The sequence below is a fragment of the Diabrotica virgifera genome, chromosome 4 (assembly GCF_917563875.1).
Source record: "Diabrotica virgifera virgifera chromosome 4, PGI_DIABVI_V3a".
Lineage (NCBI taxonomy): Eukaryota > Metazoa > Arthropoda > Insecta > Coleoptera > Chrysomelidae > Diabrotica > Diabrotica virgifera.
Window position 1 is genome coordinate 68,466,760 of NC_065446.1, and position 26,457 is coordinate 68,493,216.

The 26,457-nt window shown below is 33.1% G+C and overlaps 1 protein-coding gene across 2 annotated transcripts in view; it reads left to right on the top strand.

Moving 5' to 3' along the window:
• The window catches only part of LOC114335190 (alpha-2-macroglobulin-like), a 134,584-nt gene extending 114,619 nt beyond the window's left edge, over positions 1–19,965 (top strand). For both annotated transcript variants that reach the window (XM_028285381.1, XM_028285382.2), the window contains 6 exons: positions 274–541; positions 1,676–1,833; positions 3,172–3,384; positions 7,072–7,309; positions 19,472–19,708; positions 19,837–19,965. In XM_028285381.1, coding sequence (XP_028141182.1) covers positions 274–541; positions 1,676–1,833; positions 3,172–3,384; positions 7,072–7,309; positions 19,472–19,708; positions 19,837–19,916 — 1,194 coding nt within the window. In that variant the 3' untranslated portion in view covers positions 19,917–19,965. The remainder of the gene's footprint in view (positions 1–273; positions 542–1,675; positions 1,834–3,171; positions 3,385–7,071; positions 7,310–19,471; positions 19,709–19,836) is intronic.
• Positions 19,966–26,457: the final 6,492 nt, after the last annotated feature.

Below are 26,457 nucleotides of genomic sequence, written 5' to 3' on the forward strand. Positions count from 1 at the left end.
TGGCTTCAAAATTTACCTAAGTGTTATAACACGACTACCACTGAACTGTTCCGCGCTGCGGTAAACAAAGTCAAGATAGCCATGATGATCGCCAACATCCGGAACGGATAGGCACTTTAAGAAGAAAGTTAATTCTTTGTAGGTCCCGTATCACTTATAAAGGTCATATTTATACCTTCTATAAAGGATTTTTTAATAAATTTTTATGTCCATATAGTAAATGATTTTGTTTATTTTACTTGTCCTTAAAAACTTGATTTGTTTACTTTGTAGGGTGGAACAAGCAAGGAAAACAGCACGGCCAGTTTAACTTCCTACGTTATAATAAGTCTTTTAGAGGCGAAAATTGATGTCTCTGAAAAAGTTTTAACGAATGCCAAGTATTGCATACGTAGTCAGAACAATCCAGATAAATATAGTTTAGCTCTTAATTGTTACGCTATATTTAAAATGAAGTGGTATGGAGAAGCAAATAAACTGTTAAGAAGACTTTTAGCCGTTTCTGAGCAACATCAGAATATGTTATGGTGGAGTAATAAAGGTAAATTAATAAACTTAATCTTAAGTCTTAAGATCTAAACAATTGATTTCACAGACATCATCATCATCAATAGTGTAACGTAACAACTTTTCGTGAGTCTTTGCTAGGTTTACTATTGCCTTCCATGTTTATCGGCCCTGTGCCACTATTTCCCATTGTCTCACTCCCATTTTCTCCAGATTTTCTCTGACTGTATCTTCAGATATTTTTCTAAGCCATCCAACAGACTTTCTCCCATCTGGTCTTTCCCAAAACACATTGTTTATAAGGCAATGGACCGTGATAGTCGTGACGTCAAATCAATGTTGGCTACTCTGAAATGGTTTCCAAACAAAGCAAAAATTCACACATGGTGTTTGTTTTCGTTTTTGTAATTGGAATATAATGCCTGTAGGATGTTTAATTCTTACAAAATGGTAATGTGTTGGGTACCCGTGATTGTAATCAATGATCATAGTATATTTCCCACCATATTTCCAAATAGGACTGGTTAAAAACCTGAAGAAACACAGTAAGTACTATGTAGTGTGTAAATCCTTGATTTTGTGTAAGGACATTTATAAAATTAAAAGCAATATGATTGATAAGACTAACAAGAATTGTGTCTTTAGAAAAAACGTGCAGATGATTGTTAAAATAAAATAAAAATGATTACAAAAATCACGTGTATAATCAATTGACAGTTGCTTTGTTTGGAAACTTTTTTGACGTCACACTATCACGGTCCATTGCCGAAGAGAGATTCAATTCATTGTTTTGACAACGTAAATAGCAAAACGTTTTGTCAATAATAAAATTGTTAGTTTTACTGTTCTCGTTATAATTTGATCACATTATTTTCTCACCTTTAAACCTTCCTTGGATTTCTATAAATATTTCAAAATCAAAATTAGCCAAATCTATCAAGTCGTTCTCGAGTTGGTATAAAAAAAAGTTATAAAAGTTAAACGTCATTTTATTTTTATAGGAGTATATTATGTATTTACATTATGTATATTACTGTATACCGCAAGGTTACTGCACACGTCTCGATATTTCGCATCACGCTAAATATTATTTCGGGCACGTGCAACATAGGCAAATTGTTTTTTTATTTTGTTTTTGAATTTTAATTTAACTAACCATGTCATTTAGGTTCTAATACATCCAGTGCAACTGATATTGAGACTACTAGTTATGCACTTATGTCTCTCCTATATCAAAATTCTTCTGAACACTGGGCTCATGCCTTAGCAGTAGTACGATGGCTGTCAACGAAATTAGGACCAAAAGGAAGTTTTGTAACAACCCAGGTAAGATAAGTATTTTTTTTCATCCGGTTTTCCGTCTGAAAATATACAGGGTGTTCCATTAAAAATAAAACTTATGGACTATGCTAGGCTTGCGTGAATCACCCTGTACATTTCAAATCGGCGGGTCACAGCGTTTTTTAAAATATTTTAAAACAAGGACAGAAATAATTTTATTCCAGAGGTGTATGTCACCCTATATATATATATATATATATATATATATATATATATATATATATATATATATATATATATATATATATATAAAATAGGAGTTTGGTGTTAATATTGAGAGTAAACTAAATGTAAGACCAAATAAGTACCATGTCGGGATAGTATTAGGAGGTATTTTTCTGGTTGTGTGCTCATTATTTACTATGGAATCACTAACATGATCGCACGTCGTTGCCTTTTTCAAGGCAGATCACATGCCATGACGGGTATTCGTAAGTTAAAGATAAGTTAATGTAATCAAATGAAATAACTTCCAATAAAGTCGTTCCAGGAGCGCAATTCAAAAATATCCACAATATATTTTTAAAGTAGTCTAGAATGTAGAATATTATGTCTGAACCGTCAATATGAAGGAGTCAATTAAACTTAAATTATTAGAAGAATTTTTTACTAAGTAACAAAAGCAAAATTTGTTTAAGAGGGTAAGATCCAAATTTTGGTCCAATACTATTTAAATGCATTCATTTTTTTCGAATCCTGAGAAAACTAAGTATTTTTGAAAAATTTAAACGCAGAATAAAATATTACAATATTACCAAGGGCCAAAAGTCCCTGAAAACTTCTATATAATGTTAATATTAATAAGTTACAGGGGTGAAAATAGGGAAAATTTAGGTGTTTTTTATTTCAAATATTTTATTCAAGAGAAACTTCTTGTTTATTCAAAGAACTTTTGCCCTCGGTAATAATATTTCATTCTCCGTTTCATTTTTTCAAAATTATTTATTAGTTTTCTCAGGATTCAAAAAAATGAATACATTTAAATAGCATTGGACCAAGATTTTGCGCCTACCTCCTAAATTTATTAATGTTTTTTATTTTGAGAACGATTTCCGAAGTGGAAATAGAAACGTCAAATAACTTTTATAAGAATACATAAAAAACAAAATTTTATGCATTCATGCAGGATGCGTATGTTATATACTTATAAATAATAATTTGTTTCTATTAGCAGAGCATCCATGAACTTGCCAATCAGTAGTAGATAACCCTATTATCTACGGCTGATTGAGTTAACAGATTGATTAATCTAGCCTGATTGATACTCTAGCCCTAAATAGATTAATTATATTGAACATAAAGATTATTTTTTCCTATTTTCAGGACACTGTTGTTGCGCTAGAAGCCCTTTCTCGATATTTACGTTTAGTTGAATCCAAACATCTTAACTTAGTTATATACATGGAAAAACCTGAGGGCAATCATAACCTCACCATCACTAACAGCGATATGCTCAAAACAAGAAGAATTTCAATGAAGGAGAAGAATGGAACAATCTCCGTTAAAGTAACAGGAACTGGTTGCGTTTTAATTCAAGTAAGCGTTTATATTTAAGAAAAAACTGATTTTTTTTTTGTTAGTAATACTTACGAGCGAACTATATGAAATCATAATTACATCCTTCTTTTGTCAAGTTTGTAAAAAAAACAAAAAGTTGTCCAATCTCAATAAGTTCCTATAAATTGTGCTTGCCATAGCCGACTTTATACTGAACGCCCAACTACATAGGATGCGGTACTCAGCCTATATTGCTTAATAAATCGCTGTCATTATTTTTTCCTCTATTTCTCCCATATATAAATATCTCGTGCTATAGTTGTCTCTAGAAGTTAATATACAGTATAATGCAAAAGTATGGAATAAATGGAAATGGAAAAGTATGGACTTTAGAAAAATCTTCTATAATATAGCAGTCATTCCTTGAAAATTGAGAAATTGTTTTAGGAATTTTTTAAAAGTCGTCTACTCCATGTTGGAAAATTACATTCTAAAGCAAGGTCTCATCAACTGTGATTACTTCTTTTTTCTTTTTTCATGTCCTATATTATATATTTACTCATTTTAGGGCCTCTATTTTTGATATTAGACTCATTAACACTCTCTGTCGTCTTGAGAACGTCTCTCTTCAGCTTCTTTTTCTTCCTACGTCTTTCTTCAGCTTCTTTTCGTTGCTTTTTTTTTCTTCTTGTCGTTTTTCTTCAACTTATTTTTCTTCTCTTCGATGAATATGAAATTTCCTCCATCTTGATCTTCATTCTTGTTTTGACCATAAACATTCTCGAAAATAACTTTAAACTCACCCCACTTCTGACACCAATTGTTAGGCTTTTCAGAGATTAAGTGAAGCACAACGTGGTTAATTAACTTTATTTAATTCAAAAACTCAAGCAATGCTTGGCATATCACTTAAAGATAGGAAAACAAACATATGGATAAGACAGAAAACCAAAGTCACCGATGTGGTACAAAAATCATTAAAATTTAAATGGGAATACGCTGGACATGTAGCTAGGAGCGATCTAAACAAATGGCACAGAACCATTCTAACCTGGAGACCATACCAACACAAAAGACCCAGAGGCAGACCTCCTCTGAGATGGACAGATGATCTGAAATGGACTGCCGGGAAAAATTGGCTACAAATAGCGTACAACAAAAAACAATGGAAAGGAAGACTTGAAGAGGCTTATGGTGAGATGTGGACTTGAATGGCTAGATGAAAAAGAAGAAGAACTCAAAAACTCACTTAATTAGCAATATCATAATCACTAAGGACAATAATAATTATCGTTTACAAGCTTAATTTTAGGTCGGGAAGATCATACACTGACGCTATATTTTTATGATGAGGTAAGTTCAAGAGAAATCGTTAGAATACAGTAAACCTAGATACGCCATCTATGTTTCGTGGATCTCAAAAATGCATTTGGCAGGGTCTAATTAAAAGACGTTATCCATTTGTTATACTCAAGAAAGGTACCTCTAGGAATAATTAAAACGATCGAAAACATCTACCGGAACAACACAATAAAAGTAAAAGTATAAGATGAACTCTTCGCACACATCATCTCTTCATTGACTTTGAGAGTGCCTATGATAGTATTCATCGAGAATTTCTGATCAACTCCCTGAAAGAGTTTAATATTCCAACTCATCTCATTGATATAGTAAAAGAAACACTTAAAGTATAAAGCAAGGTTCGAATTCAAAACGCACTAACAGATACAATCCATGTTAGAACGGGCCTACGACAGGGAGATGCCCTATTCTGTATTTTATTCAACATCACATTAGAGAAAATAATTAGAGAGTCAAAAGTCAACACCAGAGAAACAATAATAATAAAAAGTGTAAAAATATTGGCATTTGAAGATGATGTTCATATCATAGCTAGAACCAAAAGAGAAATGATAGAAGCCTTTGATGCTATAGAAAGAGCGGAACAAAACAGTGGCCTAAATATTAATGAAATAAAAATAAAATACATGAAGGCCAGCAAATCGACAGGCCAAAGCAACCTACAGAATCTGACAATAGGAGACTATAACATCGAAAGCGTAAAAAATTTTACATATCTAGGTTCACTAGTTACCGCAGATAACAATGTCAGCGAAGAAGTTAAGAGAAGAATACATATTGCTAATAAAACATATAATGGACTCATTAAACATCTAAGATCTAACAACATCACAAGAAAAACCAAATGCAAAATATACAAAACCCTGATAAAACCGGTCCTTATATATGGATCAGAGACAGGACACTGTCGAAAAGCGATGAGAACTTATTAAGTACGTTTGAACAAAAAATCCTTCGACACCTGTATAAGGGGGTGAAATAAAATGACGTATGGCGCAGAAGATATAATTTTGAACTATACGCAGCATACAACGAACCCGACGTCATAACATCCATAAAGATCGGACGTCTGCGCTGGATGGGCCATGTTGAACGAATGTTGGAGACCGAAACACCAAAATATATAATGAAGCAAACACCAGTAGGGAGAAGGTCAAAGGGAAGACCCAAACTTAGATACATGGAACAAGTGTAACAAGATCTGAAAACACTTGTGATTGCCCACTGGAAGAACAAAGCAAGGAACAGAACAGAATGGCGGAAAATCCTAGAACCAGCCAGGACCCAAAAAGAGTTGTCGAGCTACTGATGATGATAAGATGAACTAATTGGCCCAATTGAAGCCATAAGGCAATGGGATAAAACAGGGGGATTCCTTGAGTTATTTATTGTTCAACCTGATCATGGATGAAATAACAAAAAAGTAAAATTTAATAAAGGATACCAAATGGTAGAAAAACAGCTTAAAATAATCTGCTATGCAGACGATGCAATACTAATCTCTCAAAGTGAAGATTATTTACAACGTATGCTGCACCAATTTAACATAACCGCCAGAAAATTTAACATGATAATTTCCACAAAAAAAGACAAAATGCATTGTTATAACAGCAAATCCAATAAGATGTAAATTGGAGCTGGAGGGTCAGATAATAGAAAAAGTAATGGTTTAAATATCTATGCATCACACTATCTAGCTACGGAAGGCTCTTAACAGAAGTGGAAGATCAAGTGAATAGAGCAAACAGAGCCGCAGGTTTCCTGAATGACATAATATGGTGAAATAAAAATATCGGAAAAAAAATGATAAACAGAATTTACAAAACAGTCATCAGACCAATAATGACTAATGACATACGCGGCAGAAACACGACCCGACACAGAAAGGACAAAAGATTGCTCGAAACAGCGGAGATGAAACCCTTCGAATCGATGCATGGTAAGACTCTATGGGACAGAGCTAGAGGTACAGATATACGGCGGAGATGCAAAGTGGACAACATTAATAACTGGGTAAGAAACAGAAGAATAGAATGGAATGACCACATAAGCTGAATGACAACAAATAGGGTAGATAGTAAGGACAGCGAGGGACAGGTCCCCAATAAGAAGACGATCAGTTGGAAGACCACGAAAACGATGGAATGACAACTCACTAGAAGCTCATTGAAAAAAACAGACAGTCATGTCTATACAAAAAGAAAAAGAAGAAGAAGCTTAATTTTGTTCAGGCACTTTATAATAATACTCCTAAGTTTGATCGAGTACTATATTTATGGCTATTGTCATTTAAATGTTTGTTATTGTTTACATTTTATACAAATTATTCCTTCCCTTAACATAAAAGTGTATTTATGTTGGTAGGTTATCCAATCTTTTAATTTAAAGATTGTTCCCAAAAATGAAGCATTTAAGTTTGCCCTGGAAGTTTCACCAGTATCAACAATTAATAAATGTTCTATTACGAGTTTATCACCCTGTATATCATATAACGCTCCTGATGGACCCTCCAACATGGCTGTAATGGAAATATCATTACCAACAGGTTACCGAGCTGACAGATCTACGTTGTACCAGCTCACTGAGGACCGTAATGTTTCACGTAAGTTTAGATCTGTAAAGGTACAGTGGAAGCACGATAAGTCGTATTAATTGGGACTGCGGCCAATCCGGGTTATCGAAAATCCGGGTTAGCGGGAGAATATGATAAAAATTAATAAAATACATTATACTTACAGAAAAACTCCATTATAATTGCAAAAACATGGAATACATATGCACAGCACATCTAAATTACGTACAGTTGTATACAGTATTGTTTATTTCTTGGTAAAAAACTCAGTCAAACTGAAAAAATGTTCGTTTTGTCTGATGAAAATCGGTTCGGGTTAGCCGGACCTCCAGGTTATCGGAGGCCGACTTATCGGGGTTCCACTGTATAACCTAATTACATTCAGATATCAAATCCATACAAAAAGTTTTGACTAAAAGAAATTAAGAATTTTGTATAATTAAAAGATTAAACACAATAATGAAAAGACATTTTGAAGAGCGGTTTGTATATATATTAAGGATTTCCACAGTTTTCATTGTACTTCTTCACTCAACGGTTCTCTCCAGTTATTTCTGTTTTACCAGTCCCCTTCCTGCAGATTTGTTGTTTCCATTGCTTCGTCCACTGAAATGTCTTCGGGGTCGTCTCTTCCTTCATCATATCGGGCTCCACTTTATTATTCTGTTTTTCTAACGTTTTTTGTCTGCTCTTCTGATATGTCCGTACCAGGTCAATCTGTTCTGTAACAGAAGAAGTTCTGTTCTATATTCTATGTAGTCTGAGTTTATTCCCATTCTTTTCTTAACCTCTATGTTAATTATTATTCTATCTTTTCTTGTTAGTCTGCAGCTTCTCCTTAGGAATTTTATCTCTGTTGCTCTTATCCCACAGGACCGTGTTCAATTTTCGTGTGTCTCTTGTTTGTCCTAGTCTATTTTATTTCTTTTTCAGTTGTTCCTTTGTTTGATATTATGAAACATAAATAGCTACTTGTACTTTTCTGTTTCTTTGATTTCTTTACCTTTGTCTATTTCCAGCTCGTTTTTTTCTGTATTCACCGTTGTTAGGTATTCAGTTTTTTTTTAGATTTATTTCCATTCCATTCTTTGCATATTCCTGTTCCAGTTTTCTCATCATCAAGCTGAAGTCATCTTCATCTTGTGTGATCACTATTTGGTCGTCAGCAAAATTTAGAGTATATAGGTATTCGTTTCTTACTGGAGCTTCCTTCTCCATGATTTCCACTTTCTTTTCCATGATTGCAGGGTCTTTTCCAAGAATAAGTTTTATAGATTCTCATCTTTGTATTTCGGTGGACAGTTTTAGACCGAAATATATGGGAGAGGGCAAAGTAAGCTCTGTTTGCCTGCGTTATTCTGTTCCGTATTTCTCCATCTTCTGATGTCGTCGGCATATATTTCTACTCCCAGGTATGTAAACTTTCCAACCGTTTCAATGTCATCTTTCTGTATAATGTTTTGTGGGACTATATTTCTTCTCGTCTGAGTCATTACTTTTGTTTTTTTTTTGTGTTAATTTCCAGACCTAGCATTTTTGTTTGTTTTTTTTTTAACTCTGCGTATGTTTCCTGTGCTCCTGTTGATGTTCTACTTATAATATTAATATCATTGGCATAAACAGCCAGTTGAACCCTTCGGTTGGTCAGTAGGTTTTCTCGTCCAGTTTGCATTTGCCTAACCGCATACTCCAGTGCCAGGTTAAACAATGTCGGGGCCAGCCCATCTCCCTGCTTTAGTCCCTGCGAAATTTTGAAAAAGTCTGTCTGGTGGTTTTGTATTCGTACACATGCCTGAGTTGCATCCATTGTGGCTTTAATGAGTCTTATTAGCTTATGTGGTATTGATAATTCAGCCAATATATAGTATAGTTTGTTCCTTTTGACTGAGTCGTATGCCTGTTTAAAGTCTACAAACACGTTGTGAACATCAATATCGTGTTCCCATGCTTTGCTCAAGATCTATTTGACTGTAAATATTTGATCCAGTGCCGATCTTCCCCGTCGGAAGCCCGTCTGATACTCTCTAATAATATTTTCTGCTAGTCGTTGGAGCCGCTGGTTTATAATAAATGTAAAGCCGTATGATCATGAGCCTATATCTTTTTAGTTCTTGCAGAAGTGCGGTTTGAGCTCCTGGTCTATTTAGCGTCCTCACATTCCAGCTTCCAAATATATAGTCCATGTTTCGTAGCTTGAGCCGTTTCCGAAAGTTTCGTCCTGTATTCCGAGGTAAATGTTCAGGTTTCGTAACAGTGTGCTTTTTTCCGGGAGTGGGTTGTCAGCCCACTGTCCAACCTTCCTCCTTTATCCGGGCTTAGGACCGGCAGTGGTGACTTCTGAGCTACTCGATCCACCCATTTGTCACCACAGGTGGAGTTATTAATAATATATCTTTATTTGCGAGAGCGTTATGTTATTTGTAATTAGGAAATAATTGACGAAAATGAGATCAATATTACTACTCTGGGGAGTGTGGTGTCGCTGAATACGAATATCATAACGACAGTGGTCTTCCAAGTACCTGGTGCCCAGAGGTTTTCCTCGTCTCCTGGAGTTTGGTGAAAATTTGATACAAAATCAATACAAAATCATTACCCGATGGTTTTGAAGTCGCGAATCAATAATATCGTGATAGAGACGGTCTCAGAGGCATCTTTGTTCAGAACAATCTGATTTTGTATCGAGTTTCCATAAAACTCCAGGAGGTGAGTCCTCCCCTGGGTAACAGGTGCTCTCGGAGACCATTGCCGACATGATATTTGTGTTCATCGATCCCAAAGACTCCTGAGTAACGATTTTCACTGACTTTGTATTAAACTTTCACAAAACTCCAGCAGACGAGCCGCATCCTGGGCACCAGGTGCCTCGGAGATCATCGCCGATGTGATATTCATGTTCAGTCATTAAAAAATCTCAGAGTAAAGACTGCACTGATTTTATATCGAATTTTCACAAAACTCTAAGAGACGAGGCCCAGAGGCCCATCTTGGGCATCAAGTGCTTTGGAGAATATCTCGCCGTCATGATATTCATGATCAGCGACCCCAAAACCCCCACTGAGGGGTGTTTCTATGTTTATTATTACGTTTCATCATTCTAAATAATGTACTTTTGAAAATGCTTTTCCTTGTTCAATCATGCAATTTTCATTTCGACATCATCATTTTAGTTCACAAAATTTCCCAAGGATCATACGAATCGAGTGCAATAAGTTTCATTGAAATTCATCTAACTGCAAAAAACTAGGTTTATTGATTCATTATCTCGCCTAGTCTATAAGTTTATCAAAACATTGCTCTCTCAATAAGATTTTTCGTGTCCGTTGAAACAAGCCTAAACCTGGTTTTTACATAAATGGAACTTTAATTTATTACTTTGCATACTGAGTCGTGTTTAACATCTACCCAATCCATTTAGTAAACCAGATTGTGTAACAGAAATATTGCAGTTTATCACATACATATACGTTTTTATGAATAATCTTTCACATGACTCCTTATAGACCAAGAGGCAGCGCTGAAAAATCTCTTTGAATTTACTAAAGCTAGATTTTTCACAGTTGATTACTGTGAGTGTGTAGAGAAACATACTGCGGTCGGTCAAGCGAAGCGTAGAACAAGGGTTACTGAGAGGGTATCAAAGTTGCTTTCCTACGAAGGTAATTAAATCCATTTACTAAGGCTGAAAATCAGTACACACATTCTAAATTAAATATAAATAAAAGTTATTATAGTCGGTCAGCTGTATGACGGGACAGAGCCGGTCGGTCGGCCCCAATAGTCGATTGAGGAAATGAAGCATTTTGGCTCGCAATTTTTTCGTCCAACATGGATTTACTTGAAATTTTCACAGAATGTAGGGAATAGTCCAAGGATAATTTTTTATATCATGCCGTTATCATACGCTAAAACCTTGGAGGTAGTTGCCGCCCCATCTCGTGGGTGGGAATTTTTTATTACATTTTAACCATGTAATTCGATGGAAAAAGTGATTCTAAGAAAAAAATGTTTTTTACAATTTCATCGTAAAACTAATATTTTTCGAGTTATTCGCGCTTGAAAATAACAGTTTTTCGACGAAAAAATCGACTTTTTTAGAGGGTTTTTTGAGAATACCTCGAAAAATCTATATATTTTTGGCGATAAAAAGTTTCTTTAAAAATGATTTTGTAGGATTTTTAAAGAGCTGTAAGACTGTGTAAATTAAATTCCGTAAGATCCCTTAGTTTTTAATTGGGGCGGGTTTAAAAGGCTCGAATAAGGGGGTGTTTGCTGGTAAATAGAGGTTTTAAACAGCTATATCAGCAAATCTATGCACAGGGTAATTTTAGTCATTAAAAAGCTACAATTTAGTAGTTTATAATTTTTATTTCGTATCTTCAGTATATTCGGAGATATTTTGAAGTAAAAGGTGAAAAATACCAAATTGCAAAAAATCAATTTTTCTTTAAACTCCAATTTTTCCAAAATTAGGCATTTTAAATAGGTCAAACTCCTTGAGTGTATTGATAATATAAATATAGAATAGAATAGAATAGAATAGAATAGAATTTATTTCTTCAAATATACAAAATTTCTTTTGTTTTTGACAAGTCAAAAGAGTACGTACCTACATTATAAAATTTTGACAAAATTTAAAAGATAAATATTATAAATTATAATGAACAGATATACAAACAGGTACTAACAAAAAATTTAACACACTATGTAAAAACGTAAAGACATGAAATAAACTTAAAAACATGAAATATCGTCATAATCGGCAAAAAAACCCTGACCAAACTAGTGTACTTATTATAATGTATTATAAGCGGTACCTAAGTACTCTGTCTTTGTGTAAAAACAATGTTTTAAAAAGTGTGATTTTATTTTATTTTTAAACGACTGTAAATGAAGACTTTTTACTTCATTTGGCAAAAAATTGTACAAACTAACATCAGTTGAGTTTTTTATACTTTTCGTCAACCTAAAACGTTGTGCTCTAATAGCATTACTCGATCTTGTATGGTGATCATGGAAGTTGGAGTTTATGTTAAACTTACTTTTGTTGGAATGAATTTCAATCAGCGTCTCATATATATAGAGTGAAGGTAGTGACATAATACCTAACTTCTGAAATAAAGGTTTACAGTGTTCCCTATAGTCTGCTCCAGCAAGTATCCTCACTACTTTCTTTTGTAACTTAAAAATTCTGTCTGCGTGACAAGAGCCACCCCAAACAGATATTCCGTACTTTAAATGGCTATGGAACAGTGCAAAGTAGATCATTTTAAGGGTACTTTTAGGGATCATAAAAACTAAGTTGCGTATCAAAAATATAGTTGTAGCAAGTTTAGAACTTAAGTAGTCTGTATGAGCACTCCAGTCCAAATTATCATCTAGGAAAATTCCTAAGAGTTTAACACTATTTCCTAAGACATACTTCCGGTCAGAACTAAACATCAAATTCTGATTTTTGTCTTCATTTAGCTTCAGACCATTATGCAAAAACCAGTTTTTTGCTTTCTGAGTATCACTATCTATTTTAATTTTCAAATTATGATGATTAATGTCAGTATTTATGAGAGTGGTATCATCTGCAAAGCACACACATTTTATGGGAAAAGTGTAGTGAAATAGATCGTTCAGATAAATAAGAAACAAAGTGGGTCCTAGTATTGAACCTTGAGGAACCCCGTATTCGATCGTGTTCAAATCAGAATAGCTATTATTAAGAAAAACTGCCTGTTTTCTATTTGTTAAATAAGATCTAAATAGATTGAGAGTGGTTCCCCTTATACCATATTTATGCATTTTTCCAACATTAATTTATGCGAAACACAGTCAAAAGCTTTGGATAAATCACACAATGTCAAAGACACGAAATGACCTTCCTCCATGCCGTCGACTATATCTCTCACAATTTTCTGTATAGCTTGTGTAGTGCTGCACTTTTTTCTAAAGCCATATTGGTTACAGTGAAGTATTTTGTGTTTATCTAGATATTCTATCAAACGAGTATTAAGAATGCTTTCAAAAATTTTACCGAAAATGGGAATGATAGAGATGGGACGGTAATTTCCAATTTCATCTAAAGACCCTTTTTTGAATAGTGGCAACACTTTTGTTACTTTTAGTACATCAGGGAAAATCCCCTCAGTGAGGCAATTATTATAAAGTAAAACTAATTTGTCAATAACAATATCAATAGTTTCGACAATTATTTTTTTGTTTAAAAAATAGAAATCTGTACAATGTGAATTTTTCAAGCCACGCAACACATTTCTGATTTCAATATCAGTAACAGGTAGTAAAAATAAAGAGTGGCAAGGAGAGTGTACATCTTTCAAAATATCTATAGCTACATTTTCATTTGTAGAACTGAAAGAACCTCTAATATTTTTAGCTACTGAAGTAAAGTAACCGACCACTCTCCTGTCTTGGTCATGATATCTACGAATATCCTCGAAACACAACCTCCACCATATCTAAGTAGTAAATATACCAATTGGATTAAATTCCGGGCTATCCTTGATGAGAGACTGGACCTAAACATCCCACTAAAATCGGATGGCGAAATTGACGAAGCAGTAAATCAATTAAGTAGGATAATTCAGAAAGCTGGCTGGCAGTCAACACCTAAACAACCAAGAACATTCATACACAAAGATTTACCCAACGAAATAAAAGAAAAAATCGCAGAAAAAAGAAGACTAAGGAAAGTATGGCAAAGAACCCGTGCACCCCAGGATAAAAATAGATTAAACCAAGCTACAGCGCGACTAAAAACTTTGTTAAACAACAATAAAAACAACGACATAAAACGATATCTACAAAATCTATCTGCTACGGAAACCTCCGAATACTCGCTATGGAAGGCAACACGAAAGATTAACAGACCACAACTCTCTAATCCGCCTATCCGGGCCAGTAACGGACGATGGGCTAAAAGTAACAACGAAAAAGCTACAGTCTTTGCCAAATACCTGGAGGAAGTGTTCCAACCACATGCCCAAAACAACAACTCTGATGCAGAAGATAATATTCAATTGTATTTAGAATATCCATACCAACTAGAAGCACCGTTGGAGAAATTCACAGCCAAACAAGTTTTCAACAAAATCCAAACAGATATGAATCCGAAAAAGTCCCCAGGGTTCGACTTAATCACTGCAAGAATTTTAAAAGAACTTCCCAAGAAAGGCGTGCAATATTTGACACAGATTTTTAACGCAATCTTAAGAACTGGTTACTATCCCCTTTTGTGGAAAGTGGCACAAATCATCTTAATACCCAAACCAGGCAAGCCTGTAGAAGAAGTTAAGTCCTATAGACCTATCAGTCTACTTTCAGTGATGTCAAAGGTTTTTGAAAAACTCTTACTAGACAGATTACAGCCAATCCTCGTGGAAAAGCAGCTAATACCCAACCACCAGTTTGGATTTAGACAACAACATGCTACCACCGAGCAAATTCATCGAGTCTGCAATTCCATAAACAAAGCCTTAGAAGAGAAGCAATACTGCTCTGCAGCCTTTTTGGATGTCTCGCAGGCTTTTGATAAAGTCTGGCACACTGGCTTGCTATACAAAATAAGAAAAGTCCTTCCTCTCAACTACTTTCTAATCCTCAAGTCCTATCTCTCCGACCGCCATTTCCTTGTAAAAGTTAAAGATCAGTGCACTAACTTATATCCAATCAACGCTGGAGTACCTCAGGGTAGTGTCCTTGGACCAGTTCTCTACCTACTCTACACAGCAGATCTTCCTACAAGCCAAAACATCATCACAGCCACATATGCAGATGACACAGCAATCATTGCAGCTCACTCAAACCCGTACATCGCCTCTGCAACTGCTCCAGACAAATCTCGACAGTATAAATATCTGGTTACAAACATGGCGAATTAAAGTAAACGAAAGCAAGTCAGTACATATAACGTTCACTAATCGAAAAGATACGTGCCCAACCGTCTCAATAAATAATCAAGTACTACAACAAAAGGATGACGTAAAATACCTAGGTATGCACTTGGACCGCAGATTAACGTGGAAGAAACACATATTCACGAAAAGAAAACAGTTGGGTCTGAAACTCAATAAAATGTACTGGCTGATAGGAAAAAGGTCACAACTGAGTTTGTACAATAAAATTTTAGTATACAAGGCAGTGATTAAGCCAATATGGAGCTATGGTATCCAACTGTGGGGATCTGCGTCGAGATCCAATATCGACATCCTGGAGAGATTCCAATCGAAAACCTTGCGCATTATCACAAATGCACCGTGGTACATGCCCAATGAACACATCAATCGTGATCTCCAAATGAAGACTGTCAAAGAAGAAATTGCCAGTTACGCCCAAAAATACGACATCCGACTACAAAACCACCCCAACAGGCTAGCGAAGAACCTAATGAGACCCCAGGCAAACAGAAGGCTAAAGCGCCACACTCCAAGCGATCTACGAACAAGATTTTAAATTTTAAATTTTAAATTTTCAAAAATATTTTATTTATTATAGAGTTTTATTTATAGGGTTTTATTTATTAGTCACAAATAATTTTGTTAAGTACTAAAATTATGATTTTATAGGTTATTGTCACTGGACAGTCTCCTGCAAGTCTCTTTTAATTGTTAAACAATTTACTTATTGTAATCATTATTACAGATTGTAAATAAATGGGATGTTAAAAAAAAAAAAAAAAAAAAAAAAAAAAAGTAAAGTAATTATTGAAATCGTTTGATGAGATCGTACTAGGACTAACTTTTTTATTTTGACCTTTATTTCTGTTATAGTTTATAACTTTCCAACTGTCACGAGATATATTTTCAGAATTTGAAAAGAAATACCCATAAGCTAGTTTTTTCTTTAATGATATTGTTGATCTATAATGCTTCTTAAACTTATTATATTCACTATAATTTTTTGTAACGTCAGCAATTATCTTGACTGTGGATAGATTTTCTCGCATAAGTTTTAATTCATCATCAAACCAAGAAATTGGAGCTTTATTCTGACTTCGCAATTTTTTTAATGGAAAATTGATTTCAGTTAACTTTTGATACATTTCAGTAATAAATTGAGCTAATTCTGTTGCTGTTTTGAGAGAAATAGCTAAAGACCAATCAACGTTATTTAACGAATGTTTCAACTTCACTATGCCATTACTCGTTATACGTCTTGTGTATGTAATTGCACTATGATTTTTTTCAGATTTTATTTTTAAGTTAATAAATTGAGCAAGATGATCAGAGATACATGGGTCCACAATTCCACAACCAACTATCCCACTGTTTATGTTTGTTAAGATGTTATCTAAACAAGTTGCTGATCTAGTTGTTATTCTAGTATATTCATTAATATTTATTGTTAAGCCAAAAGTAGAAATTAGATCACGGAAAATTCTGAGTTCATTAGAAGATTTTTTAAAATCAATGTTGAAATCCCCAATTATTATTATTTCCAAAAAATTAGCAGAGCAAAACACCAATAACTTTTCAAAAAGGTCTAGAAATATTTTAAAATTCCCATTTCCGGTTCTATACACTGTTACTAGAATAGTTTTAATATCTGTAATTTCTAATGCACAAAATTCACCCTCATATTCACATGATATATGATTCAAACAAACTGGTCGTGTAGAAAATTTATTATCGCTAAAAATTGCAACACCTCCATGTTCTCTTACCTTCCGACAGAAAAAAGTTGACAAAAAGTACCCATCAAACTTTAATGTTGTTAATTCGTTTTCTCTGAGCCAATGTTCAGAGAAACATAATATATTGTATCTTTTATTTTTCAAAAAAACATTAAGCTGATCTATTTTGTTTATTAAACTTTGGGTGTTTACATGAAAAATACTAACTAGACTAACTTGGTCAGAGTTTGCTAACGAATTTTGTTTATTATAAAATGGTACAGAGTTTTTTAAAATAACACTTTCACTGTTGTCTTTTCCTGTTAAAGTATCTACCTTGGTTAGGAGGTTTATTGACGGAATATTTTCTGCGAAAAAAATATTCACTCACCTCTATTCCCTTTGGCCATGTCTGTGGTTGAAAAAGAATATCCTTCAATTCTGCATCTGCCGTAATCCTGAAAGAATTGGATCCATTTACCTTATTCTCGTATAAAGTGCACGAGAACTCATGCCCGGGAAACTTTGTTTGTAGGTATGTTTCCAATTTTTGTGTACTATAAGATTGTTTATACTTTGCTGCATAAATCCACACCTTGTCTTTTGTTGCAAGCTCCTCACTCTCGCTGTTATTGCCCACAACTTTTGCATCGGACCGAGTTTTGTTTTGGTTTTTGCCAAGACTGTGGATATCATTCATTTTCAAACTTTGTTGAGCCTGCGTTAGGGCGCTTGAGAATTGCTGGTTTGTAATTGTTATATTCTCACGTGTCTCGTGTATGCCCATGGTTTTCTTTCCTTCAGCTTTAGCGACGGAATTTGGAGGATGACCGGCAACACCGCTTTGTTTGTTTGTATTTGGCACATGGTTAACCTGCAAATTTGCTGGGTTTTGTAGCAAATTTATAATATAATCTTGATTACTAATCGTTCGTTCAAGTTCTTTGATAATACGTGTTGAAGCTTCAAGTTGGATGTTTGCGAATTTGAGGTCATATTTTAATGTTAAGTGACACCGCATGGGCGTGGTCAGTTGAACTATTATCAGATATTTCAGTAGTTACATCAGGAAACTTGGTATTTTCATCACTTTCCACATACTTAACCACTTTATCACTTGATTTTATGTCCAAAGGCACTTTCTTTTCAATTATTATCCTTATTAGATCACTTTTATTCAATTTGTTCAATTCTTTCTTAACTTCCTCGATCTCCGCCATGTTGCCAATTTGAAGCTCCGCCAATTATATAATAGAAGTATAACTTACGTACGTACAAAGTACACACACATTCTTTTTTTTTTTTGGTACGCGGGATCCAGGTCCACAAAATTATCGTAAGATATCACAAAGTGAGCAGTTCCCAACTACAACTTCTGGTGGATTAAGACAATGTGTTTAGGCTGTTGACAAGAGAAAGAATGAAAGTATTATAAAAGGAACTACAGAAAGGTGAAGACCAATTTTGAATTAGAAAGGTAGTTAGGGGGTTGTTTTCACTGATTTTTTCGTAGAGAAAAGCAGGTACCGATATTTTTTCATTATAAGTCGCTTAATTTTCATCCTAGAACGTTTTATTTTTTTTAAGTTCTAATTGTATACTTAAAAAAATATTATTTAAGTTTTCCTCGAAAAATATGCAAATTTTTTCGCATTATTTGGCTGTGAATATTTCAAATTATGCATTTGACAAAAAAAGCTAACCTTTAACATGCCGTATCTCGGTTTGTATTGGTCTTAAAGATATTATTGGAAAAAATTTGGTTTGTGTTACTAAAAGATACAATTTTGATATCTACAGCTTTTTTTTATTAAATGCATATTTTTCAAGGTATTCTCAAAAAAACCCTCAAAAAAGTCGATTTTTTCGTCGAAAAACTGATATTTTCAAGCGCGAATAACTCGAAAAATATTAGTTTTACGAAGCAAATGTAAAAAACATTTTTTTTAGAATCACTTTTTCCATCGAATTAAATGGTTAAAATGTAATAAAAAAATTCCCACCCCCGAGATGGGGTGGCAACCACCCCAAGGTTTTAGTGTATGATAGCGGCATGATATAGAAAATGATCCTTAAACTATTCTCTACCTTCTGCGAAAATTTCAAGTAAATCCATGCTGGACGAAAAAATTGCGAGCCAAAATGCTTCATTTCATCAATCGACTGTTGGGGCCGACCGACCGGCTCTGTCCCGTCATACAGCTGACCGACTAAAATAACTTTTATTTATATTTAATTTAGATTGTGTGTACTGATTTTCAGCCTTAGTAAATGGATTTAATTACCTTCGTAGGAAAGCAACTTTGATGCCCTCTCAGTAACCCCTGTTCTACGCTTCGCTTGACCGACCGCAGTATGTTTCTCTACACACTCACAGTAATCAACTGTGAAAAATCTAGCTTTAGTAAATCCAAAGAGATTTTTCAGCGCTGCCTCTCCGTCTATTAAGCTCAATGTGCGGTGACCAGTAAAAGAAAGTATTATATTTTCTATTATTTGCACACGGTGCATCAGACTACGAATACGCTAATTTATTTTACTAACCTGTTTAAATATTGATTTTTCTTATTTAGGAATAGAAATGTTTGAAGAAAAGGATGACAAAGTCAATTTTTACTTTACAAAGTTAGATAAACATTTGGTGTGCTTTACATTCAATATTAATGAAAACTATTTAATAGAAGAGAGGAAAAATTCGCTGGTAAAAGTTTACGATTACTATAATCCTGAATATGAAATCCAACAATTCTACAATATCAGTGAAGAATGTAAGAGAGTGGGAGAAGAATCAAAGAATCTCCAAATAACTAGTAAGTATTTAATAGAACACGAAATAAGTAATAATAAAACGCCTGTTTTGTGTTCTATTCTTTATTATTTTTGTAGTAGTAGATATTTTGCTTTATATTTTTACTCTGTATTACTTCTTTTGTTTTAGACCCAGAAATAGTACAAGATTTTATGATTACTTCTACAGAAAAAAGCTCTGGAAATATTACTTCAAGTCCTTTGAAATAATTAATATTATTTTGTAATTTTCTTAATAAATAAGGTAGATTTAGGTGTTTATACTCATTTCATTTCACTGTATCAAATCATGTATTTTGACTTATTTAAAACTATTAAAACGAAGAGTTTTAAAAAGCCTAAGATATGGTCCTGATAATGAAGTAGCATATAGGGGTCCTCTTGCAAGAGGATTGCAAGAGGAGCGCATTTATGAAACTTAGATCTATTCTGAGCAACTCTCAGCTGAATTTACAACTAAGAATCAAGTTCCTAAAATGTTATGTGTATCCTGTATTACTATATGGATGTGAAACCTGGATCATGAAGGTTAACATGATGAACAAATTAGAAGCCTTTGAGATGTGGTCGTATCGTAGAATGCTCAGAATATCTTGGGTTCAACGCATTTCAAACAGAGAAGTCTTAAACAGAGTAGGTCAAGGCGAAGGTGACTTAATGAAGATGATAAAAAAGAGAAAACTTGAATATCTGGGGCATATAATGAGAGGTAGCAGATACAGGATGCTGCAGTTAATACTCAATGGAAAGATCGACGGAAAAAGAGGAATTGGTCGAAAGAATCGGAAGGAAAGAAGATCGAGAACGATATCGGCAAATTGTTATGGAAGCTACCCACGCCTAAAAATTTGGGCACGGTACTTAAAGAAGAAGAAGATAGGGGAATACTCTCACCAGCTTCGGATGTTGGGTAGGTGGGAAATAAAGTAACTCACGCAGACCAAGAGACAACAAAGATGGTGCTCTTAAGCTGCAGTTGAAACAAACTGTCTAGGAAAAGGAATACTCCAAAATTAAATACTGATCTTCCAAGTCCACCTCCAAGTCCTCTAAGTCCTCTATGGCATGGGGCTAACTCCACGGCCCAAAAAGGATAATGAATTTTGGCACTTAAAACATACAATATCTCAACAAAAAAGTAAATGAAGTAATACACGAATTGGGTCCAGAACTCTTTTGTGGACTATCGAAAATCCACATCAGAGAGAAACTCCGGACCTGGAAACTCAATTAACTACGATTACATTAGTCTAACTCACCAGGACAAAGACAAGCAAAAGGGCTCATAAAATTTTCGTGTACTACAACAAACCCCCTTCTCGAAATGAGTATTTTTTTATAATGACTTTGGCTTAGACAGTTAGTCAGTCGAAATTAGTAAAAAAGATATCTAAATCGCTCATCTTTAAGAAAATTGTCACAACTTAGAAAACAACTTTTTTCAGGAGAGACAAAAATGGACTTTTTAGATCTTAATTTAACTCTAAGATTTAAACGATAACTACTAAAATTTATAAATTAAAAACGAAGAATATGGATAAGCGAATGTTTCTAATTGTGTTAGAAGTCAAAACAAAAAACTGTGATATTTGATTTAACAAAGAAAAAGGATCAAAATCTTGAGTTATGTCACTTTTGTTTTAAAATATTGGCTACTTTTTTAACCATTAACGAAAAATACCTAGGACACTTATCGAAATACAACGGTTTTTGTGATAAATAACGATACGTTTACGTCGAACGTCAGAGCATAGTCTCAAAAGTGTCATTATCGCAGTATAAAAATATTAATTTTGCCGACAAAAGAATAATGACACTACAGCTATCTTACCAAGTTGGAAGTAAATACATATATTATATGTGACCCTTTTCCTGGTAAAAGTATAGGATTTTTGTAGTCAATTTAACAAGATAACTAGAATTATGCATTTTTAGAGTTGTGTCACTTTTCTTCCGGACGAGCGAAATGGTCACTGGTCTTCTCTCTGGTCAGCTCTCATTCTCAGCTTCTCACTGGAGCAAAAAATAAGCAAATCAGATAGTGAGAACTGTCGATACTGTGACAACGAAAATAAACGGCTGAACATAATATACTATGCAACTGCGTAGCACTTTTCTGCAAACGGCTAAAATTCTTAGAAGAGTTCAGTCTATGCTCTTTGACATGTCTTAACCACCTCAGTGAAGCATTCTAAACAAATTTGAAAATAAGAAACTCATAAACCATATAAAAAACTTCAAAATGGCGTTCGCTGAATATGTCTATCCTTATTTATTGCTTAGAAAATTGCAAAATAAGTCATAAATTTTAAGATTTTATAAATGTTTATATCTTATGTCAAAAATTAAGTTAGAACCTTCTTATTACACGGAACGCTTAGACTTCTTGTGCTTAAATTATATTTTAAATCTCAAAGCAATTGGTCAAATATCTTAAAAGTTATTTAATTTGTTTTTCCCAAATTAATTTTTTCTGCAACACTGTACCTAAGTCATAAAATTATGAGGTTACAGTCATACTTCTGACAGTTTATGAAAGAAGACCATTTATACTATTAACTTAATTTAAAAAAAATATCAAAAAGTAATTTTAAACAGTCTAAAATTATTTTGCAAAAACATGTCGATTTTTTGCTTACTTATAAACAATTAGAATAACTTTTTAACCGTTACCCGTAGAAAAATTATTTTTTCATATTTGGAAAGACTGAATTTTTATACACATTTAGAAAGAAAAACAATTGTCCTGGGACAATTAGGGACAAAGTTGCCCCCTCTTTTTTTAATTCACATGCTCTTGCAAAATAATTTTGCAATATTTAGAATTATTTTTTGTCATTTTTTTAATTAAATTAATAGTGTAAATCTTCTTTTTTCATAAACTATCCAAAGTATTACTGTAACTTCATCATTTTCTAACTTATAGTGTTAACAAAAAAAATAATAATTTGGGAAAAACAAATTAAATAACTTTTAAACTATTTGACCAATTGCTTTGAAATTTAGGGTATGATATTTAAGCACCAGAAGTCTCAGCATTCCATGTAAGAAGAAGGTTCTAAGTTAATTTTTATATAAGTTATGAATATTTATAAAAACTCCAAATTTATTATTTATTTTGCAATTTTCTAAGTAACCAACAAGGATAGACATATTCAGCGGACGCCATATTGAAGTTTTTATACAATTTATGAGTTTCTTACTCTCAAATTTGTTTAAAATGCTTAACTTTTTGGTAATAGACGAAAAAAGCGAAAATTTACTTCATTCTTCATTTGTGTATAACTATGTATATCATCAAAATCGGCTGCAGGAAACATATACGTTATTATTATATATGTTCATACTACTAAAAACATTTGGTTTCGGCCTGGAGGGGGTTGTGTCACCAACAGGATATTTTTTTTTCCTTATTTCTCTGAACTAAATAGCTACATTGATATCCAAGAAACTTCAGAAATTCATAACTATTTATATGGGAGGTCATCAATGAGAGACTGATAAAAATGAACCTAACGATTAGAGGACACAAAGATGATGCATTAGTCAGCGTTAAAGACGATTTCTTCGACAAACTACACTTAGAAATTAATAAAATCGACAGAGCTCGGGAAATCATAATCATTGGAGACAATAAATATTTGTTTTCATTAGAAAAACTAGAGCGCACGAATCATTTACAATGCGTGTCTTATTTCATAACATTTAATTGCACAACGTGGAATGCAGTAAACACTTCTGTTGTATGTAGGCATATGAATTTATTAAAATTCTTAAAATTTATGGGAGTGGAAGTGCAAAAGTTTTCGGTCAAACTGACTATCATCAGTGTAAACCTCCAGTGTACAAGTAATTGTAACTAGCCACTTCAATAGGTGTAAAAACCTCTAAATTACATTATTGTTACATACTGTATTAAAAAGTAGTCGACATTAAGTCGATGTCTTAAGATTTTAAAGATCACACAACTAGTTTAGTTGGTCGGCAACTTCTCACTATAACACAAGTACCTTGTGCAATTTTCGAGCAAGGATGAAATACATTCACATGTGATCTTTAAAATCTTAAGACATCGACTTAATGTCGACTACTTTTAATATAGTATGTAACAATAATGTAATTTAGAGGTTTTTACACCTATTGAAGTGGCTAGTTACAATTATTTGTACACTGGATGTTTACACTGATGATGGTCAGTTTGACCGAAAACGTTTTGTACTTCCACTCCCTTGTGGATAAATTTTAAGAATTTTAATAAATTCATATGCCTACATACAACAGAAGTGTTTACTTCATTCGACGTTGTTATATCGAAGGTGTACAGCCAACTACAGAGTTTACCCCTTTTTAAAGTTTTATTTAATTACACGTTATGTCAATCTTGCACAATCAGTAGTTTGGCATAAAACACACTTGACCAAGTAATGTGGTAATGTGCCATACAACCTTGATGATATAAAAAGGGGAACATGCGAGATTCGGCACACTTAATAATAAACTTGACAATAGTAATCTCAGTTACGCAGAGTGCGAAATATCCCCATGTGGGTGTCAGGTAAATTTTACAATCTTTTCAACTTTACAATCTACTACTACTATAAAAAAAAAGAATGTGTGTGTACTTTGTACGCACGTAAGAAGTTACACTTCTATTATGTGATTTCAACGAAATTGATATAATGTACTTTAAAGTTTATTTATATTTTATTTAAATATTAAACTAATTTTAATACTTACTGCTTTCCAAAAATTTTTATTAAAACATTACCAAAAATTAACAAAATAAAAGAATAAAACGCACACAAACACATTGAATAATGCCACAAAGAAATGATTTCTGAACAATAATAATTGTTGGCAAAAAATTTAACTAAATGAGCATTTTCTGAAAAACAATTGTATAACAAATATACTTACAATCATAAAATTTATAAAAAAAATAAAAAAAAAAATAAAAACTTGCATTGGGATTCGAACCCACGCATTTTAGGGGGCTTAGATTTGTAATCGAAGCCTCTACTCATTTACCCAATTACACATATCAGTCATGTGAGAAGATGGGGCAACTGAACGTTTTGCTGTTTGACAGTTCCGAATTTAATCAAAATATTTTTATTTTTGTGGAATTAAAATATTAAAATACAGCAAAACATAGAGTAAGAGAACAATTAGATGAAGATTGGTAGAAATTTTGTTGGTAATCAAATTATGTAAATCAAAGCATTACCTACTAGGTAGGTACATTATCCAAATAGGTAAGTACCTACCTATGTAATTTTTTACTTATTACAATACTGAAACATATACCTGTTGCTTTTAAAAACTATTTAAAGAGTCACTACAATTATAAATTCGCTTTTGGCCCTGTCCTCACAACAATAAAAACTAATATACACGATATTTGTTTACCCATAACTAGACTTAGGCAAATATGCAAATTGCATATTTTGCATATAATGCATAAAAAATACAAAAATGTCAAATTTTCCTTATTTTTATAAAAGTGAGCATAAAGTGCATATAATTTGAAAATTTGGTGTTAACTATATATTTTTATATTCAAACTTACAGATAGCATGAAAATGCTAATATTTAATTTTGTTTTATAATCACTTGTTATTCAAATTCTTGGTATAGTAACTAATAAAAGACAGCGGCTTATAGTTTTGTCACGTTTTGTCCTGGAATTAAGGGTTTGTGTTGGCCAGTTTATGTCTCTAGGTAAAAATTTTTATTTTGACGGTCAGTTTCACTTGGTTTCACTTTTGTTGTAAAATTGGAGGCGTAAATAACGTGTATTTATAATTGTGAATAATTATTGTGCTTTGAAAATGCCGAAAATAAGCAATGTTTCAACTTGTATAAAACCTTACAAAGAGCTATCTATGGATATGGATAAAGTTTATTGCTCATATTGTGGCAAAACCCTAAGTACATACGTATTATTATTTATTTTATTTTAAAAATTTACAGGGTTGTACACACAAAGATTTTAAAATTGGAGATTATGTTTAAGAAAAGTACCGACACAAGGCTAATTCGCAATAAATCGATGTATTTTTTCTTTTTTCAAGCATTTTTTAAACCCCTTGCCATAAAAAATAGGATATCTATTAAAAAATTCAAATTATTCAATAGTCTACTGAAAGGTCGCTAACATTTTTTTTCTAACAGTAGCTTAGTTTGCTTTAAATTTGCTAAAAACAAAAACATATCATATATTGAACTTAATTAATTAAGGCCTTTTAATTTATGCTCACAGTATTTTTTCATTAAATGTAAACAGAAAAGACCAAGAGCCTCTTGTAAATATTTGGGGGTGCTTCCTTCTTGCACAGTCATTTCTTGACATTTTCAAGATTACTACACCGATTTTTATTTGATTTAATTTAAATATTTTAATTGTTATGCAAAAACGGTACATTTTTAGTTTATTTCTACAATCTTAGATTTTAAAAATGGGTACAACTATAAAATATTTATATTCTTTTTTAGATTTTATCTGAAACAAAATTTCAAATAGATCAGCATATCAGAACCGCGAAACATTTAGCTAAAAAAGTAAAAACCACATCCGGTGAAAAATATCAACCTTCAGTGTCCAAGTGCTTTCAGTCAAGTTCCAAAAAACAAACCGAACAAGAAACTTTTAACGAAGACTTGTGTCGTGCATTAGTATTTTCTAATATACCGCTTTCAAAATTATCTAATGAAAACTTTAGTTTATTTTAAATTCAAATATTGCAAACAA